This window comes from Budorcas taxicolor, chromosome 4 (assembly GCF_023091745.1).
Source record: "Budorcas taxicolor isolate Tak-1 chromosome 4, Takin1.1, whole genome shotgun sequence".
In the NCBI taxonomy this organism is placed as follows: domain Eukaryota; kingdom Metazoa; phylum Chordata; class Mammalia; order Artiodactyla; family Bovidae; genus Budorcas; species Budorcas taxicolor.
In genome coordinates this window covers 82,794,122-82,815,137 of record NC_068913.1, presented here as the reverse complement: position 1 = coordinate 82,815,137, position 21,016 = coordinate 82,794,122, and the positions used below count along the sequence as shown (strand labels likewise).

The following is a 21,016-nucleotide window of genomic DNA, read 5'->3' as shown; positions in this document are numbered from 1 at the left end:
CCATCCTTGCTTTTTTAAGTTAAAGGAGTATAAAGGCTAGAAATAGTTTTAAATTTAAGCTTAAGTGGGTTTCTCTAACTTTTTCTACCAAGTTTCAATGCATTTTTACAAAAGCATTACATAAAATATGGACACAGAACAATGGTTATAATATGAATAGAAATTTTTTTTATTCTTTTCCTTTACTCCCTTTCCCTATGAACAAATATATAGACCTGTCTACAGCACAAAGTATGGTCTATCTATTTTCAAAAGCAGTATCCAAAATATATACTTATGAATTCTAACTATGTGATTACAAATCATTATTTTAATAATTCTTTTTTAGCATACGACAAAAGCACAATATAGCTAGAAAGACAAACTGCTTTATTTTAAAACATTGGAAAAAAACATTAAAAGGCAAATGTCCATTATATAACCAAGAATGTTAAGCATTTGGAAAATGTCAATCTTCTAAATTGTGGTAGGCACTTCCAGAGATCTAAATATTGCAAATTATCCTACCATGTCTTCTGTAATACCAAAAATACTTGATATGATGAAACACACAACTAATTACCCAATCAAAGTCACCATGTTAGGTTTCAATTTAATTACAAGTAAAAGTTTTGTCCAAGATGTTCCTGACACATGAAGCGTCCAGTTGAATTTCAGAAATGTTAACAAAAGTATCTTCCTTTTTTGCCTGTGAATGTTTGCGTATTGCTGTATTGTTGGCTTATATCCACTACAGATACTGGTTCTAGGCCAGCCCAAGGGTCTTCAAGCATTGAAGGCTTGAAATAACTCTCCAACTCATTAGACATTCTCTTTTCTCTACCACGCCCTGATCCAAATGGTGTAGATGTCCTTGGAGAACCCTTTAGGAAAAAAATCATTTGTTAAAGACATTTAGCAGAGGTAAGAGTGGAACTTTTTCTTTAGCGGCTAGTGGGGGTCACACTGCTAGTTAAAAGTTATGTCTTGAACCCAGGTATGTTCAGTTTCAAAGTCCATGCTTCTTTTAATCTAGTGTTTTTAAAAAGTAAACCAATTTGATATACTTATTAATAATTTTATGCCCACTGTCAGTTCAAATCCTTTTGGATTTCTCATGTGATAACTTTGCCAAATGAAAAATTGATGATGAAATAACTGTAGTTTTCTCAGTTGTTTCCCTAGTTTTTCTGGAGGCGAATTAAAACTTTTTTACCCTACAGCTTCAAAATTTCTAACCTTTCCCATCTCATTAGCTCCACACTCAAAGAGGTGTTTTGGTTTAGCATAAAGTTGGAAAACTACTAAGCACATTTAAGTTGTAAACCACAGAATCCTAGAAACACTACAAAGACTTGGAGTAGAAGCCAGTGTATTCGGAAAACCAAGGTCAAAAAAAAAAAAAGTGGAAGAAGAAAAGAAAAAGGTGCCAACAGTAGGGAGATGGCACTAGCCTGTAGCTCTAGAGAGACGAGCTCTACGCTAGGGATTCATTCGCTATTTTTCCCCCTCGGAGAGCGAGGACTCGGCCTAGTCTACTGCAACCAACGGGCCATGCCCCTGACAAAGGAGAGGGAATTAGGGAAACCTGCTGTGCACAAGCGGCACTGTATTGGTGAAAAAGCAGGAGGGCTCCAGAAACAAGTCGGGCTCTGCCACTTTGTAGAGCATTCCAAAGAAAGCTACACTTCTCTGAGCCTCAGTTTATTCATCGGCAACACAGGGCTAACGACAGTATCCCACCTCATAGAGGAGTCAAAATAATCCACGTAAAGGGAGTACCACGCCTGCCATACAGTAAGAGCTCGGCAAACGCTGGCTATTATTACCTGGGGGTGGGTCTGCTGCTGCCCTGGGGAGTAGCCGAATTGCTGCTGGGACCCCGCGGGGGACTTGGAGTAGTTGCCAGGGTAGCCGCCAGGGGACGGAGACCCGAACCGGCCCCCAGGGAAGCTGCCGCCGTGTCGCGGAGAGAGGCCGCTCCCGTAGGGCCTAGATCGGGGCCCGTACGGCGGCGTGTGGTGTGGACTCCCGTACCCGTCCCGCGGGGATGGCGGCCGCGGTCCGCCTCCGCTCGGGGTACCCCGGAAGCTGCTCCCGTTACCCCAACCTCCTACACCCGGGCCGGGGTAAGGAGGAGTCGGGGGTCGAAAATTCTGTCGCTGCATCTCAGCGGACGACGACAAGGATCTCACTGGCGCGTTCTCCTGCCGGAACTGTCGCGAGCAACCTTTCACTTATACTTGGCGGTCCATCACCAAAACACTCCTCCGTCCTCCAGTATAATATAGCACATTGGTTCCCGCCTCACAAAGGTTCCGCTAGGGCGGTGGGCTAAGTAGGTTATCGAATTGGGTACAGATGGAGTTAAGTGAAGGAAGGAGGGGGGAAGATGGATAAAGGAAAGGCCAAACACCGGGGAAGCCCCAGCAATGGCCTTTGAAGTCTCGCGGGCTTTGGTCGGGACTGACCCACCGACTAGACGCCTGCCCAGAGCTGGGTGGGTGGTTCGGAGGGCTCGGCCGGGCTGACCCGGCCCCTCCCACCTGGTGCCGGGAGAGGGCTGAGTTGTCCGCGGGCGCCCCCAGTGGCCGCGCGAGCGCGGAGTTCTCCACTCCGGGAGCCAGGATTTGTGAGCGGCGCGCAATGCTGGCATCGCTGGCGAGGGTCGCGGCTCTGCGGAGAACCTGCCTTTTCTCCCGCCGGGGCGGCGGGACGGGGCTATGGACCGGCCGCCCGCAGTCAGGTACCCTCCGAAACTCGGTCCAGGCGGCGAAAGAGACCCCAGTCCCAGCCTTCCCACTCAGGCGGCAATCTGAGCAGAGAGTGCTGCGCTTTCCTGTAGTATCCGCTGACCCCGTCGCCTGCCCTCTGACCTTTCGCGTCTCCCCAGCGCCCTGGCTCCACGATCGCCGGGTGGTCACCCTGCCCGACGTCCGGGTCCCGCTCCGGCCCCCGCGCGGTCCTACGGGCGGACTCGCCTTTCTCCCTTACTCATCCCTCCTCGTCTCCCATGTTTAAATAACTTGGAAAACGTACCCCCCACCCCCACCCCCGCAACCAGCTGCATTTCAGAAAGGATTTCAGACTGCGTCTTTAAATAACTCCGGGGTGAGGCTGTGTTCGCAGATGCCGGACTTTATTCCCTTCCTTGTTCTTGTTAAATGCAGTCGAGTAAGGGAGGTGGTTAGGAAGCAGAGATGCTGATTTTCAAAACGAACATTTGTCCAGAGCTCTTAAAATAATGGCCATTACACAGACCTTTGGTTATAAAGAAAAATGTGATCATTCAAGAAATGACCCCTAAGGTGTAAACACACCTTTGAACCGAAGACCTGGCTCAGAATTTTATTTAGAAGATGAAATTTGGATTTATTTCCGTTTTCTGAAACTGTCTTGACTCCCCTTCGAATTTGGGGATGAAAGTCTACGGTGAGCCTTGAAATCAGCTTGTAGGAAAAAGAATCTTAAGAGAATTTTAGGACTCATTTAATCATAGCCTAATGGATAGCGTGGACCTGTGCCTTTCAGCCTATGAACATTCTTACAGCTTCCACTCCTTACCGTCCGTTTGACGTGTTCTGTGGCATGTGGCAAGCTGAAGAATGTGTTGTTTTCTTAGCTTCTATCCTTGATGATTGGAGAAACACACAGTTTTTTTGCCATTGTTTGAGAGAATTTGGTTCTTCAGTTCTCGTTTAGACACAAGTTGTAGAATCAATCAAGGCAGGGTAATCGCCTTGAGGCTTTGTGATGCAATTAAGGGCTGAGGATCCTGCCAGATTACCTTCTTTAAACATACTTCTATCCTAGTGACTTCCCTGGTGGCTCAGACGGTAAATCATCCGCCTACAATGCGGGAGACCCATCCCCGGGTCATCTGGAGAAGGCAATGACATCCCACTCCAGTACTCTTGCCTGGAAAATCCCATGGACAGAGGAGCCTGGTAGGCTACAGTCCATGGGGTTGCAAAGAGTCGGACACGACTGAGCGACTTCGCTTTCTTTCTTTCGCTGTCCTGTCCAGAAATTCACCTTCCTGGACATTGTCTTTGGCGCTTAATGTCTGGTAATTGGGGTCTCAGATATTTATTGAATGAATGAGTGGGTCACATCATAACCCACATGAGTGGGTTAGTGAGTCTCCCTTGTAAACACCACCTTTAATGTCATCAACCAGTCTACCTCTTGGTGGGAGGGCGCAGAGAAATGAGGGTGGCAGGGACCAAAATTACCTTTGTTAATATTTAAATAATTAGCAAATGATTTGTTGAATTGAGTGACGTACTGTAAGTTGTCTTTTTACTTGGCTTGTACTTCTGGAATGTTCTTCCCTGTAGCAATATCTTGCTATCTTCCACACATAAGAGCTTGTATTAGAAACAAGAAATAAAGTGTGAAATTTTTGACCAGTAGATTATGTATGACATTGTGCTCTTCATTATGTTTTCAGGTATTAATATATAGGAGGAGTGAGGGAGAGCACATTCTTAATTGTATGAAAACTGCAGATTCCACTTGAATCACTTCTGAGTATAGGCAATTTGCCTTTTTGCAGATGAGAAAGATTGTCCAAGAGAAATTAAGTGACTGAAACGGGAATCTAACTTCTTGTTCATGGAGTCGAAGAATGGAATCCACGGACATGCAGACACTCATGGTAGCAAGCAAATAGGATTTATCAGAAAGGAGGAAAGTACAAAGCTCTCAGCATAGACACTGGGGGTGGGGGGTATTAAAGAGTCCCTGAAAAGGTGGGGATTACATAGTCTTATATCTTTACCAGTATTAATCTGTACATTTTTGGTTGGCTCCTGTCCTTAAAATACATCATTTTTGATCAATCAATTTAAAGGTCAAAGTGTTTAACTTAACATCTTTATGGCTTCATAATATGTATTTCATAGCATAGTTTTTTAGATATTTAGAGATTAGTAGATATAACTTTAGTTGTGAACATTTGTAAATGTAGCTAGAGTCTTCACAGGTGTTAACTTGGGGTTTGCAGTCTGACTGCCTGAGCTGATGGGTCTGAGGTCCCAAGACGCATATTTCAATTTGTTTATATGGTGGTGATTTCGGGGGAAGAGAAGTGTAGGAAGTTTTAAGTTGCATTACCTGGAAATAGAAAAGTGAAGTGGGATGATGTATGTGAGAGTATGGTGGCTGCCCCATGAATGAAGTTGGAATCCTGTGAGGAGAAAAGGGCACTTTGACATTTGTGTGAGTAACACAAGTGTTCTGGCAAAAAGAGAAGTGTAGAACTGTTTAGGGAGGACCACCTTTAGAAAACAGGATCCCAAATTGGATAGTGCATTTATTGAAGACACTATTAATGGCTAGGTGATGTCTTCAAGTGACATTGTACTCAGAGGACATCAACAAGCAAAGTGTTAAGGAACTTTCTCAGTACCTATGAAGTATATGGGGATCCCCAAAATAATTGGGTAACTTTCTGATGATGCATGTTTTGCAAGTTTTACATTAATGCAAGTAAGAGTACCACAAATTTAAGTGTAAATTTAAGTGTAAGTGAAAATGGGAACTTGTCCATTTCTATAAGACAGAGAATCTTTATTGAGGTTACCAAAGTTTTTTTAAGTGTTTTTTTCAGTAGATTAAAAACAATTTTTTTTTTTGGTAGAGCCTTTTTGAGAGCATATGGCTTCGTGTTTGAAGGAGGAATTGGGATTCCCAGAGCTGCTTGCTCTGTCCCCTCTATCTGCCTCCTTGAGAAGATGCCTCTGGGTACCTCTGAGGAATTTCTAGGGCTCTCCAGAAAGGATTTGAAACCCAATATGTTTGGTAGGCATCAGGTATTAACAAGTGCTGAAAACGTAAACACGTTGGTTAGTTTTTACTCCTTATTACCAAGGAGTGAATATTTCCATGTTTCTGCATGGTCAGGGCTTTCTATGCCAAGAAAACTAGAACTTGGGTTAAAGGGCAAGCCTTGGAAGTTAAAAGATGACTGAAATGATTGTTAGAGAGCTTCCAGGAAATTTATGTTTGTATTTCAAAGGGGTATAAAACTCAGGGCCTTGGATACTTTCCCAAGATTGAGATTGTTAACCTAGTGAAGTTTATCTTTCCCCCTGGAGACATTTATTTACATTCTAGAGAGTCAGAGCCCAGGGGCCATCCCCCTTTCTTCCTGAGGAGAATTTGCTTACTTTAGGGCGATTAGCTGTCTCTGCTTTTTGGGGGGAAGGTGCAGTGCGAGCAGCTGTTCCATACAAACTGGTTAGTTTATAATTTGGGGGACCTTTCCTGGGGCTCAGTCCTTGTATGTGCCAGTGAAGTCTACCAGCTCTCATTATGACTCCTGTAACTTATTAGTTGGGGAGAAAATGGTGCATTTCTTGATGTAAGAAATAATAACTCTGATCTCTGCTTCAGAAACCACGGTTTTGAATAAGTATGGAGATTAAAGACCATATATTTTTAATGAAAGCACTTCTTAGGACAGGAGAGTGTATTTAATAGTTTCTATGTTAGAAATGTTTGTTCCAATTTTAGTATATGTGCTCCTGAAGTTAGTCCTGGAAATGTTTGTTCAGGTATCTCTCTCAGGATCTGCAGAGGATTGATTCCAGGATTCCCGCCCCCTTGGATACCAAAATCCAAGGATGCTCAAGTTCCTTACTATATAAAATGGTTTGGTATTTGCATATAACCACCTGTTCTGTGTGTACCTTATAATACCAAGTGCAATGTAAATAATATGTAAATAGTTGTCAATACAATGTAACTGCTCTGTAAATAGTTGTGGGAGGCATATTCAAGCTTTGCTCTTTGGAATTTTTTTCTTCCCAATATTTTCAATCCACCTTTGGTTGACTCTGTAGTTGAGGAACCCATGGATGGGGGGTGGGGGTGGAGCTACTGTGATATAGTATTCCCTGACGCCTTTCAGATTATCTCTGTTTTCCTCTTCTCTTGTTAGCTGTTTAGCTGTTCCATGTTAAAGACTGTCAATAGTAGAAAAGTAAATGCATCTCTAGGATATGATTAGCTCATTCATTAATAGGATGAGGTATGCATTGAACACAGTGGATCTCTTAACTATCACTTATGTAATGTTCTCATTGATTAAGCAGGTGTTGGAAGCAACTTGTTCTTGTCTCTGAGAGCCAAACTACTGTTAATGATCTTCTTTTCAATTCTAAGCATGTTTCCATTGTTCTAGTCAAGCATAGGTGAAATGTTTTATACATACGTATTTCTTTTTGATTAATATTCTTCACCCATGTGTAATATGTGTTAATGCATTAAGTCACTTATAAAAATTTTTATTGAATATAATAAAATTGTTGACAGAATACTTTGACATGAAGAAAAATGTTAAAGAATGTAATTATTCTTTTCCAGATACAATTTTTTGTTTTAAAATGAGTGAATAAAATTTTAATGTCACTAGAATTTGTATCTTTGTGTTTTATACTCATAAAAGGTTAATATTCTTACTACACGAAGAATCCATACAGATCAATAAGGAAAAGATAAATGTGCCTGTAGACATATGGGCCAACAAGAAGAATACATTATTTACAAGAGAAGATACATAAAAAGAGGAAGTATGAAAAGCAGTGTAATTTCTTGTCATTAAGTAAATGAAAATTAAAATGGTAGTAACATGCAAATTTTTAGCTGTTGAATTTACAACAAACAAGTAAACAAAATGCTCCCAAAACTAAGCCATTGTGGGTTATGGGAGATAGTGGAGAACATTGTTTTCCACAGCTGATGCTGGTATATATTAGTACCACTTTTCTGGTGGGCAGTTTGATAGTAGGTATGAAAAGTTTGAATGAATTTACAACATGAACATGGCTAGGCCACCTTAAGACCTGCCTCTGTCCTTGGAAACATGCTCCTCATTGTGCCTTCTTAACCACCCCCCACCCCCCAACCTCTAAAAGGCTTAGAGAATAATTTTTATCTTTACTACTTAAAGAGACATCCCTGGGAGGGTTCCATAGCACTTCACAGAAAGTATCCTAAGTTCTTCTAGACATCTCCTGCTCTTCAGAATGACTTACTGGAAGCTATTGAAAACAAATCAAATCAGAAGACAATTTTTTTCTTACATGTATCTGTCTGCTCACTTCTCCCAGGCTGTCCCTTCCCTTTCCATCTATTCCTCCTGTTTTATTTGCAGTTGGTCTGTAAAATAGGGTTCTGTTCCCTTTTTGGGTTCAAAATAGGCTCATCACATTCACCATCTAACACTGGCCCCTGTTCCCAGCCTCCCACACCTCGCACACGCACATTTTCTTCTTTTCTATGATAATTCTAATGCCCCTCCAGTACCTGTGATGGAGTTTTGCTGGTTGTCCCCTGGAATGGATGCCATTCCCTGATTTGCACAGCGGTCTTCCCTTTGGTCAGTCTTCTTCCGGAGGAAAGCCACGTCATCTACACAGTGTAGTTCAGGGGTCTCATGGGTTTGTGGGCATTCACATTCTGTAGTTGATAACTGTCATTTGCTCCACGAGTTCCTGGTTCAGCCACTTGTAGGACCATTAAAGAGGCCTCGACCCTGAAGCTTTTTTCTCTGGCTTCCTGACTTTCGGTTGTGAATCCTATAACTTGATTATTTATAAGGTCTCTAAGTTAGTACCATTTTCTACACTTCTGTGTTCCAGTCTATACTAGTGTTCTTTCTCCTAAATGACTTGATTAGCAATGCATTGCATATGTTAAGTTCATATTAAAAATTTTTTTTATCACAAATAAATTTTATAGTAAGAACTAAGGTGAGGGTAAGACCTGTAACGTGTGAGGAATATGCTTTCCTTTTACCCAGTGTGAGAAGACTTGTCATAAAAGAAGGCTTATTTGTAGGTCTTATTTGATCAGTTTTGGGGAAAAATATGTATGGAAGCTTAAGATCTGGAAATTGATTTCTTTAAAATGATTCATTGATTTTTTACAAAAGTCTTAATGTATCTCAGTTTGATGACTGCTGGTAGCAGTGAAGCAACCTACCCCTGAAACAGGCTTCTAACTTCTTGGCTTGGATGCTTTACATTCGCTTAGAGTATACTACCATTTTTCTTCCGCCCATGCCTAGTTTCTTCATTGGTCAGGAAAGGCTAGATGGGGCTGTGGTGCAGATTAGCCCACAGTCACTGCAGTAGGACTGTAGAAGCCTGGAGGACCGAATGGGATGTTTTTAAGGATTAGGGCTGGAATTAAGCTTATATTGCTTCTGTTTATGTGTTATTGGCCAGACCCCAGGCATTTGGCCCCAATCTAATTGCAAGAGAAGCTGGGAAGTGAGAAGAGCAGAGGGATTAGGGATTAGCACCCACTGGTACTTTGGTTGTGTAATGCTTTACCTATCATTTGGTAGCCCTTTATTTCTAGTCTTTTTGCATTTTTCTTCAAGTTTTCATTAAAATAGTAGCATCCAGCAGTTTTAAAACCTCTTTGCTGTGGTGGATTCATGTCAATATATGGCAAAACCAATACAGTATTGTAAAGTAAAATAAAGTAAAAGTAAAAATTAAAAAAAAACAAAAACCTCTTTGATTGCAAATCCCACAGTAATAGCGGAGTCCTTGCAAGGGAAGGGCAGTTCTGAAGAAACTGAGGGTCAGTGAAGCATGACTTGTAAACCGTTACACGTTATTATCCATCCTGCTACTGTTTGCTGTGTGCTCAATCACTTAGTTGTGTCTGACTCTCTGTGACCCCATGGACTGTAGCCTGCCAGGCTCCTCTGTCCATGGGATTTTCCAAGCAAAAATACTGGAGTGGGTTGCCATTTCCTCCTCCAGGGGGTCTTCCCAACCCAGGAATCGAACCCATGTTTCCTGTGGTTTCTGCACTGCAGGTGGAGTCTTTACTGCTGAACCAAATTGTTTCTTAATTGCCTCATAACTTGAGTGTCACTTCCACACTATCTTTTTACAACTCGAAAATTTTAGTTTCCCTGGAGTGTTTTCCAGTGGATTCTGATTTTCCAAGTACTCTAAACCCCTAAAATTTCCTGCCAAATTATACTATTAGGAACAGAGAATTCTTTCAAGACTCAACCTGTGTTAGAAAGAAAATATCCTCCTAACTTTTCTAAATAAAGCTTGGAAGAGATATCCATCTACTGGCTCACTCCTAAGTTCTGGTAATTAAGTTTTCTGTAAAAATATCAAATCAAGAAAGCCTTCTGATGGATATCACATGTTGTATTTGATAGTGATATTCGATCAGTTTGTTTTAGGACTTGACTTTTTTGTTAAATGTCTCAGTAGTTGGCTAGTACAGTGGGAGAGGGATGTCATGGTTGCTGCCACACAAATGAGCCACTTGTGTGGGCATCTGTCAATTATATCCGCTCTGGTGTTCAAATTTATTTGTGTCATGGAAACCTAGGGCCAAATACCAGAGGAGTCCTAGAAGCAACTCTGGCAAGCATAAATTTGATGGCAGCTTCATTATAATTATATTTCTTTGCATGGTTACTCAGCTGTATCAACATAATAGCTTTCCATCCTGGAGGCCAAATAAGATAGAGTGATATACAAGCTGCTCACTATATCTCAACAAATTACGTTATAATAGATGCTCTTTTCAACTGTTTTTCACCCTGTAATCAGACTATTCTGGTCTTTTATAAGGAGGCAAAATATGGCTGTAGATATCTTTTTAAAGTATAGAGAACTGAGAATAATATTATTTTCTGTTCCTTAAAATAATCATGAGTCGTGATTGCTTTCAAATCTGGATTATCTACTTTAATAGGTATTGGGACTGTATATTACATTGGTGATGATGATGAGAACAACAATTGTTGGTATTTAGTGAGCATTCACTATATGCCAGGAAGTGTACTTTGTGTGTGCCTGCACAAAGTCGGTTCAGTCATATCTGACTCTTTGCAGCCCCATGGACTATAGCCTGCCAGGTCCTTCTGTCCATGAGATTCTCCAGGCAAGAATACTGGAAGGTTGCCATGCCCTCCTCCAGGAGATCTTCCCGACCCAGATATCAAACCCAAGTCTCTATGTCTCCTGCAGTGGCAGGTGGGTTCTTCACCACTGATACCACTGGGAAGCCCACATATAACATTTCACTTAATCTTTGCAAACTCTATGATGTAGGTGTTTCAAATGAGGAAATTGAAACAGAGAAATGTTTACCTTGGTCAAGGTCACTAGGATAGTAAGTAGTGAAGCAGAGAATTAAATTCAGTCTCTAAGGTTTATGCTCTTAACTGTTTAAAACTCGTTAATTGATTGTGACTTAAATATGCTTTAGGGGATTCCCTGGTGGCTCAGACGGTAAAGTATCTGCCCACAATGCAGGAGACCCAGGTTCGATCCCCGGGTCAGGAAGATCCCCTGGAGCAGGAAATGGCAACCCATTCCAGTACTCTTGCCTAGAAAATTCCGTGGATGGAGGAGCCTGGTGGGCTACAGTCCATGGGGTCGCAAAGAGTTGGACATGACTGAGCGACTTCACTTTCACTTTAAATATGCTTTAGAAGTCCTTTTTGGTTATCTTCACAGATCATAAAAGTAAAATGCTATTGGCTAATGTTAAATGAATTCATTTAAAAGTTTTTGCATCATTACATAAAATTTTACTAATTTATTATGGTTGTGAGTTGACATTGGTAGTGAAATATAAACTTCTCTTTATAGATTTATGATGAGATGAGATTTATGAATTAAAGAGATCTCTAAATATATTTCCTGCTTCATTTGAAAAAAAGGCAGGGGCCTCCAAAGAGATGAGTACAGAAGACTCATGTTTTTGGAGTCTAATGGATAATAATTGCTTGTCAGTTCATTCCTAATGATATCAAAATATCTTATCATATTTAAGATCTTTTTCTATGTTTTAATTTCTCTAAAATATCTTGTTTCTCTCTCAGTTTGTTCTTTATGTTTTCACTTTTTCTTTTTTTCCCCTGATTTAAGAATTAAGCAAAATTATAGAAATAAGTAACTTAGCTAGTGAAAGTGTTCCATAAATTCTTACCCCAAGATTTAGCCAAGAGTAGAACTTTATGAATGCTCCAGGTACCAATGTTATTATTATTATGATGTATGTTTACAAACATAGGCTCATTTTATACATTCTATTCTACAACTTGAATTTTTAAAATTATTTATTTATTTGGCTGTGGCACTGGGAGTCTCTAGTTGTGGCACAGTTGCTTTGCAGCATGTGAGATCTTAGTTCCCTGATCAGGAATTGAACCTGGTTCCGCTGCATTACAAGGTGAATTCTTAACCACTGGACCACCGGGGAAGTCCCTGATTTATTTTTTAACTTAGGAATATATCTTGGTCAACTATATATGTCAGGGTATGTAGATCTGTCTCATTTTTTCTTAACATCGGCATGGTATTTTGTTATATGGATGTGCCAGTGCTTATTTAATATTTCACATGTTGGTGGATTTCTGCATTGTTTTGAATATTTTGCTTCAGTATTAAAAAAACAGTGAGACAATTCACAATAGAAGATACATGAATGGCCTGTTGTTACATGAAAAGATTTTGAATAGCATTAATCATCAAAGGAATGCAAATTAAAGCCTCAGATAAACATCATACACCCATTAGAATGGCTAACATTAAAAAGATTAACAAGGGACTTTTCTGGTAGTCCAGTGGTTAAGACTCAGGTCCCAGTGCAAGGGACCAGTTTGCTTCCTGGTCAGGGAACTAGATCCTGCATGCTGCAAGGAAGATTGAAGAGCCCATGTGCTACAGCTGAGACCCAGTGCAGCCAAATAAATAAATTTAAAAAAGATTAACAATACTTAGTGTTTTGAAGATGTGGAGCTTCTAGAACTCACATGTATTATTATTGTACAGTCACTTTGTAAAGCTGTTTGGCAGTTTCTTAGAAAGTTAAGCATAACCTTACCATATTACCCAGCCATTCCCCTAGGTATTTACTCAAGAGAAATGAAAACATGTCCCACAAAGACTTGTACATGAATGTTCATAGCAGCTTGATCCACTGGAACGTAAAACTGGAGCCTATTCAGTAGGTTAGAAAGGATAAAGAAAAATGTATATCCATAGAACAGGCTATTACTTATAAAAATTCAACAACATGGATGAGTCTCAATATCATTATGCTGAATGGAAGAAGCCAGGCCAAAAAGGGTATATGCTGTATTATTTTAGTTAGATAATATTTTAGAAAGTGCAGATTAAACTGTAGTGACAGAAAGCAGATCAGTGGTTGCCTGAGGTTGGGAATGGAGGGAAAGGTAGTTTGCAAAGGGCAGGTGGAAACTTTCAGGTGATGGAAAGTTCTATTTGTGAGTTTGGAAAATGTGTAATGACATGTATGCATCATTATGGTATCATACACAGTATTTTCAGTGTCCTAAAGATCCTCTGTGCTCAGCCTCTGCAACCCTCTCTCCTCCAACTTTTTATTTTTCATTAGACAAACTATTTTACGTGTAGCTTTGGACTTTATTAAATGGGGAATAATCTGGTGTTAGAGGCTTTAAAATTTTTACAGATTGATAAATTGGATTGGTCAAGGGTTCTGTGTTATACACAGTTCTCTTTAGTAATCTGAAGGAAAATTTATTTATTTATTTGGTAGTAATAGAGAGTGCTTTCAGAATATGAAGAACTCTGCATTCAGTTCAGTTCAGTCGCTCAGTCATGTCTAACTCTTTGCAACCCTATGAGCTGCAGCATGCCAGGCCTCCCTGTCCAACACCAACTCCTGGAGCCCACCAAAACTCATGTCCAGTGAACGGGTGATGCCATCCAACCATCTCATCCTTTGTCATCCCCTTCTCCTCCTGCCTTCAATCTTTCCCAGCATCAGGGTCTTTTCAAATGAGTCAGCTCTTTGCATCAGGTGGCCAAATTATGCATTATTCCTTCCTAAAATTAGTAATCAATTATCTTCAAATATTTTCTCTGTTTTGCCAGATACTGACAATGTGAAGCCATTGGAGGGTGTAAAGATTCTGGATCTAACGAGGTGTGTATTGGTTTATCTATGTTTTGGTGATTGAGTTTTCCCCTTCTCTAAAAAAGCATTTGTTTCTTGGATTATAAGAGGGTGCTTGTAAGCTTATCATTGAAATTTTGGAAAGAGAAATCAAGGATATTTCCTATAATTTCATTATTCTAAAGACAATTCCTGTAATATTTATACATTTCTTTCGAATCTGCGTATCTATTTATACTTTAAAAAATGAAACTATATTGAAATTATAGGTTTATTCACATTTTAAGCATTATGTTATATTTTGGCTATTTTTACTATGTCATTCAAAATTCAACAAAAATATACGATAATATTTTATTATGTAGTTGTCACCTAATTACTTAGTCATCCCCTGGATGTTTTTCTAGTATAAAGTAGACTCCCTTGTACATAAATCTTGGCCTTAGAAAATCTTTCAATTTCTTCTTTAGGGTAGAATTATGGAAGTGGAATTACTGCATCAAAGGGAATATACTTTTTAAAGCTCTTGATATATATGGCCAAATCACTTTTATAACAGTTTTAATTCTTACTAACATTATATGAGCTTGTCTGTGTTGATGGACCATTAAGAAACAAATAAATATAAAAATCTTAAAGATGGTAATGAATTTATTTGTCACTGTTAACATTGTAGAGTACTGGCGGGACCTTTTGCTACTATGAATTTAGGAGATCTTGGAGCAGAAGTTATAAAAGTGGAAAGACCAGGTAAAACTACTATTCTCTTTAAAACATAGAAACAAGCTAATAAATATTTTTAGTAGTTCTTTAAATATCTATGTACCTGTATGTGGGATGAGGAAAGAATTGAAATGAAATGATTATTTTTCTTCTCCATTCTTTATTTTCCTCTGAACCTATACTAAAGTTAGATCTCTTTCTACTCTTTACATGCCAAGGGTTGAGCCCTAAGCCAGTTTCTGTAAGCCTCTGTTAGAAACACCAGGGCTTCCCTGCTGGCTCAGATGGTTAAGAATCCGCTTGCAATGGGGGAGACCTGGGTTTGATCCCTGGGTTGCAAAGATCCCCAGGAGGAGGGCGTGGCGACCTACTCCCGTATTGTTGCCTGGAGAATCCCCATGGACCGAGGAGCCTGGTGGGTTACAGTACATGGGGTCACAAAGAGTTGGACATGACTGAGCGACTAAGCACATTGGTAGAAACTGACATGCAGTGTGATAACAGTGATGTTAATGACGTTTAGTGCTGGGCACAGTTCTAAGCACTTTGCCTATATTAATTTATTCAATCTTTACAACAACCTGTCACCTGTTATTATTCCTAGATTATAAATAAGAACACAGAGACCCTGAGAGATGAAGGGATTTATGTACGGTCACACAGCTAGTAAGGAATGTTGAGACATTCATCTCTGATCCTGGTCCTCCTGAGCCCCACACAAGAATTGCTGCTGAGACTGAGGTTAGAGTGAGCCTGGCCACTTTCCCTCACTGTGGGATGAAGGGGAGCCAGGGACCAGGGGAAGGGAAGAGGGGAGAAATAGGTTGTAGAAGAAGGAGGAAGGAAAGGAATCACAGTCCTTCCGAAAGGAACCCAAATACCCCAACCTAAGTCATTATTTTCTATTTCTAATAAAAGAAACATTTTCCCATTTCAAACTTTTAAATATTTTGAGGGAAAAGCACTGAAGCTAAGATGAATTCTTTGCTTTTATGTTTTTCATCTGACAACTTTCCTTTCTTCTCTTCCCTTTGTCCACCAAACAAACCTATACTGGGTGCATAATTCTCACTCTTATTTGGTGCCTTCTCAACTCTTTGATGTTTAATTCATGTTGCTGTTGATGAAGCTACTTAGAAAAGTGTCATATTACGTTCCCTTTCTCTCTAATAAGCACTTAAACCAAGAGTCCACGTTCTCTGCATTATCTCACAAACAGCTTGTTTTGGAAGGTTTCGAAAATCAGCGTTATTATTTATCTTTCAAGATCTGATGCTGGGACTTCCCTGGTGGTCTGATAGTCAGGCTTCTGTGCTTCTATTGCAGGGGGCACTGGTTTGATCCCTGGTCCAGGAACTAAGATTCCATATCCCACATGCCATGTACCATGGCAAAAAAAAAATTCTGATGCTTATGGATTTGGAACAGAATTCCCAAATCAATGAAAATGGTCCAGCCTTCTTGAATAGTGTGCATGTTTCTATCAGACCCATAAGAGACTAGATTGCAATTACGTCAACATATGAATTCACTGTAAGTGATTAAACACTATAAAGGTGAATACCTGATCTGGAAGATTCAACTTTCTGCTAAATCTTCTTAGGAGGCCCAAGCAGTTAGCATAAGATTCTCTGATCAGCATGAGAAATATTATATATTTTATATTACATTTTTCTGACCCTGTCTTTGTCAGGCTCCAGGTGATAGAAGAGCCTGGTAAATCCTGCTTTCCAGAGACTGTGCTTCATTTATCCAGTCCGTGATATTTATTGCTTTTGGTCATTGCTGGATACATGCTGAATAATGTTCACTTTCTAGCTGAACGTGTTTTTTTCTTTCTTTGTTTAACAGTTACCACAAAACTTCTAATTACCACATTGCAGTCCAGTTTCAATGCCACAGGCTTTCTAATTTCAGCCACGGGGTCTTCCACTTACAGGCAGAATAGTCCATCTAATTTCTCTTGCTGTTTCCCTTGGTCTCTAGGTTAAATATTTGTACAGTTGGCCCTTTGTGTCTGGTTGGCTGAGTCTGTGGACAAGTGAACTTCAACGATCTGTGGTTGGTAGAACATGGGGTGCTGTACCTGTGGGCATAGAGGGCCATTTGCAGAACTTGAGCATCTGCCATTTTGGAGTCCTCGTTGGTGCTGGAACCCTTGAGGATAATGAAGGAATGACTGTACTTTTATTAATTTTAGAAATCACTCTTCCCTATTTGTGTAGACCTGTTTCTCCTTTGTTATTTTTTCCCTTTCCACCCTGGGGGACCCTTTCCTTATTTAGAACTTTATTAAGTCCCATAGCTACATACTAGGCATCAAACTTTTTTCCTAGCAGGTGTTCATTGCTCTTTTCCTAACTAATTTCTCTCTTTCCTTTAACCCTTCTGCTCAGTACATTTTAATGTTCATATATTTTGTTTTTTTCTGAGATAATTATTCAACAGATATGAGGGTAAAGTGATTTGGCAGTATTTTCAAATTTTAGTGGAGAGTTAGTCTGTTTTAGTGTCCACTTCTCCAGTTCTTAAATTAAATTTGTTTGGTGGCTTAGACAGTAAAGAATCTGCCTGCAGTGCAGGAGATCTGAGTTTGATCCCTGGGTTGGGAAGATCCCCTGGATGAGGGAATGGCTACCCACTCCAGTGTTCTTGCATGGAGAATTCCATGGACAGAGGAACCAGGCAGGCTACAGTCCATGGGGTCACCAAGAGTCGGACATGACTGAGCAACTAGCTCTTTCACATTTCCACTTTCTCTAGTTCTTGAATTAAATTTGATTGTAGTTTTCTGATTTGGGACTTAGATTATTCTTACTTGAGTAATTAAAGAACATATCAAGCTTAAGTATATTTTTTTCGAGTTTGTTAGTGAATGTAAGCTGTATGCCGATAGGGTAACCTAAATGAATGAAGTAGGCTGGGCATCAAATGATGCTGCTGTTATTTCAAATTTGTCTTTACTTACTGCTGTGTCTGCTCTGCAGAGAGTGGTGCTTGTGACCTAGTAGGCACCCAATAAATCTTTGCTGAATGAATGAATATTTTGAAATATCATTTTAAAAAAGAAGTCTGAATTTTTATCTACTGCTTCTGGATTTTGAAATCATGGCAGATAGTTAAAAACTTTAAATAGTGTGTGGGTCGAATAAAACATGTTTCTCAAATTGCTAGTTTTACAAGCTTGTGACCTTTAACCTTTCATGTGCCATCAGTACTCCCTTTCTGCTTCCCTTAAACCCTGGTTTATATACTAGGGATTATATACTAGGGATGGGCTTTCCTGGTGTCTCAGTGGTAAAGAGTCTACCTATAATGCAGGAGATGTGGGTTTGATCCCTGGGTTGGGAAGATCCCCTGGAGAAGGAAATAGTAACCCACTTCAGTATTCTTGCCTGGGAAATCCCATGGACAGAGGAGCCTGATTGGCTGCAGTCCATGGGCTTGCAAGAGAGTTGGATAAGACTTAGCAACTCAACAACAACAACAACAACATACACTAGGGACAGGTCCAGTAGGGAAGCCATGTGTGTGTGCATGCTTGACTGCTTCAGTTGTGTTTAACTCTGTGCAACCCCAAGAACTATAGACCGTCAGACTCCTCTGTCCCTGAGATTGTCCAGACAAAAATACTGGAGTGGGTTGCAGTGCCCTCCTACAGGGTATCTTCCTGACCTAGGGATCAAACCTACATCTCCTCCATTGCAGGCAGATTTTTTTTAACCAAGGAGCCACTGGGGAAGCCCTCCAGGAAAGCCATGTGGGCCTCCAATTTAGATTTCTGACATTATCTCCACCCGAGAGATGAATGTGATCAGAGATGAATGTGATCATTTAAAATAAGCTAATTTTAACCTTATCTTGATGTTGCTTCCTTAAAAAATTTTTTTTCTTAATGTATTGAGACCTTCAGATAAATAGAAGTGGCTGGACTGTCTCCTGACTCTGGGAGGTCCTGGCTGGTCTTGGAGATTCATATTCACACATACCTTTTCCATGAAGACTCTAATAGACTCTAATAGTAATAGACTCTGGTCTATTACTGGGAGGTTGTTTTTGTGGAGGTTGTTTTTGTGGACTCTTGCACTTTGTTTTTTCCCCTGATGTTTTGAACATGTGTTCAGTTTGATACTTAGCATTTATTGCTTTGTGTTGTTTCCAGTTCATCCCCAGTTAGAACTAATGCTTCTTTTCTCCTCTTGTTCTCTCCCCTTCTCTTGTGAGGTTTTTTCCTTTTTGTTTTTCTTTTTAAATCAAGGAGTCTATCATTTAGCTTCTGTTTTGTTTTCTAAAAGGCTGTGTCTGTTTTTCTTTATCAGTTTCAGTGGGTAAAGTTTAATGGCCTAATAAATTAACTATATCATTTAAATGAGATTAGAATTTAAACTTTAGCCCATACTCACAAATTATCTCTTATTGGAGGGGCTAGTAATACTTAGGTAGTGGTTAGTTTCTAATATCTATATTTAATTGAACTTATAAGTTTTTAAATTTAAGTGATACTAATTTGTGCCTATTACTTGTTAATTCACCTTCTCTTTTCCATCTACATTGTTTGCTTTTTGTGCAAAGAAAATTTTTTTCTCGAACTCTATAGTGTTGTCTTTGAATCAAACACAAGTACTTTTCAGGTCATTTGAAGTAGATGTCTCAAAGAAAATACCCTATTTTTGATGGTTTTAACCATTTTACTTTGAAGCAAGACCTTGATAACTAAAATTTTATTCTAAGCTAGTATTTTAAATTATTTACATTTGCTACTCAGTTGCTTATTTTGCTTTTTCTGATTTATTACTGCAGGATTTAAAAAATAGATTTATTTATTTATCATTATTTTATACCTAGCCTCAAATACCACTTTATAGAGACTTGCTTATCATTTTTCTGATTCAAATTATATATAACAAAAAATCCTTTACAGATCTAACACTTTGTTTGCACATTTAATGCCAAAAACACTGAAAGAGCTGACTTGTTTGTTGAATTAGGAGAGTAATTTTTTCCCTTCAAACTTGCTGTTTATGTATTTTAAGACTGGCATTTGGGTATTCTGTTCTGGATTTTTACTTTCAGGGTTGGGTTTTAGTGAAAGAAGTTATGGGAGGATTTAGTGATTTACATGAACAGGGAAGGAATTTGGGCAGTTCTAACAAGCTCCCATGGCTCCTTTAGGTTGCTAATTCCACTGTACTAAGCTGATCTTCGTAGTTGTCTGTGAACGTAGGAATGAGTAAATTTGTTGGTTTGAAATGTCTCATGATGTTCCAAGGTTAAAATAGCTGATACTGTTATTTTCAGGAGCTGGTGATGATACACGAACTTGGGGTCCACCTTTTGTGGGGACAGAAAGTACTTATTTTCTCAGTGTTAACCGAAATAAAAAAGTAAGAATATTACCCCCTTTTTGCTTTCTTTCCATAATCCTCTTGTAGTAACAAAACTTTTGATAGCATTGTGGCTCATTTATTTCTACTCTTTTTTTTGTAGATCTAAGTAATATTTTCAAGAAGTGACATTTTATTCTATTCATTTGCCAGTTACCAAACAGAAACAGTAGACCTTTTTATTTTCCTTTTCTACTAACTTAAAGCATATTGTGAGAATTTATAATGATTTTGAATAGAAATAATTTTATTAAGGAGAGAAATCACTTGATTGTTTTATGTTTGTTATTCTTTTGGAGATTGCGTATTGTCTATATTTGGGATCATTATTTGAAATTATTTTATTGTAGTCCTTGCTATCATTTTAACATATCCAGATTGCAAATAAAATCAGTAAAAGTGATTTAAATGTTTCATTCTGAGGAAAATACATTTATTTTAAGAAGAGAATTGATGATATGAATGGCTCTCTTACTGAACTGTCAGTAATTTTTCTTTATCATAAAGAAAAATCTTTGTGATATTATTTTAATATGCTTATTTTTAATTTTTAGAGTATAGCTGTTAATATCAAGGATCCAAAAGGGGTGAAAATCGTCAAAGAGGTACAGTATGCTCTGTAGAAGGCACCTTACCCCCTGGGTTGTAATTAGGGATTTGAATATCAGAGTAAAAGTGTTTGAAACATGATTTTGTTGGCAGTCTGAAATTTTGCTATAGATGTCTTTGAAGAGTTCATTGCTGTTCAGTCGCTCAGTCTTGTTGGACTCCTTGTGAACCCATGGACAGCAGCACGCCAGGCTTCCCTGTCCTTCATCTCCCAGAGCTTGCTCAAATCTCATCCTCTGTCGTCCCCTTCTCCTCCTGCCTTCTTAGCCAACTTTCTAACTAGTTGGCTTTTCACATCAGGTAGCCAAAGTATTGAAGTTTCAGCTTCAGCGTCAGTCCTTCCAATGAATATTCAGGACTGATTTCCTTTAGGATTG

The 21,016-nt window shown here is 39.4% G+C and overlaps 2 protein-coding genes across 4 annotated transcripts in view; one reads left to right on the top strand and one right to left on the bottom strand.

The window, feature by feature from the left end:
• Positions 1-201: 201 nt before the first annotated feature.
• Positions 202-2,415, bottom strand: MPLKIP (M-phase specific PLK1 interacting protein). The gene is made up of 2 exons (XM_052638980.1): positions 1,809-2,415; positions 202-863 (listed from the first exon to the last, which is right to left on the bottom strand). Exons 1-2 carry the CDS (start codon positions 2,145-2,147, stop codon positions 663-665), a joined length of 540 nt encoding a protein of 179 aa, XP_052494940.1. The 5' UTR covers positions 2,148-2,415; the 3' UTR covers positions 202-662.
• A 179-nt stretch (positions 2,416-2,594) lies between these two features.
• The window catches only part of SUGCT (succinyl-CoA:glutarate-CoA transferase), a 762,227-nt gene continuing 743,805 nt past the window's right edge, over positions 2,595-21,016 (top strand). For all 3 annotated transcript variants that reach the window (XM_052638793.1, XM_052638791.1, XM_052638792.1), the window contains exons 1-5: positions 2,595-2,725; positions 13,902-13,953; positions 14,600-14,673; positions 19,945-20,030; positions 20,585-20,635. In XM_052638793.1, the coding sequence (XP_052494753.1) occupies positions 2,626-2,725; positions 13,902-13,953; positions 14,600-14,673; positions 19,945-20,030; positions 20,585-20,635 (363 nt within the window). In that variant the 5' untranslated portion in view covers positions 2,595-2,625. The remainder of the gene's footprint in view (positions 2,726-13,901; positions 13,954-14,599; positions 14,674-19,944; positions 20,031-20,584; positions 20,636-21,016) is intronic.

Bases quoted from the DNA above. Each gene is read 5' to 3' on its own strand.
- MPLKIP (XM_052638980.1), bottom strand. From the start codon at position 2,147: ATGCAGCGACAGAATTTTCGACCCCCGACTCCTCCTTACCCCGGCCCG. The intron at 864-1,808 runs GTAATAATAGCC...TTTTTCCTAAAG, and splicing joins AGCAGCAGACCCACCCCCAG to GGTTCTCCAAGGACATCTAC.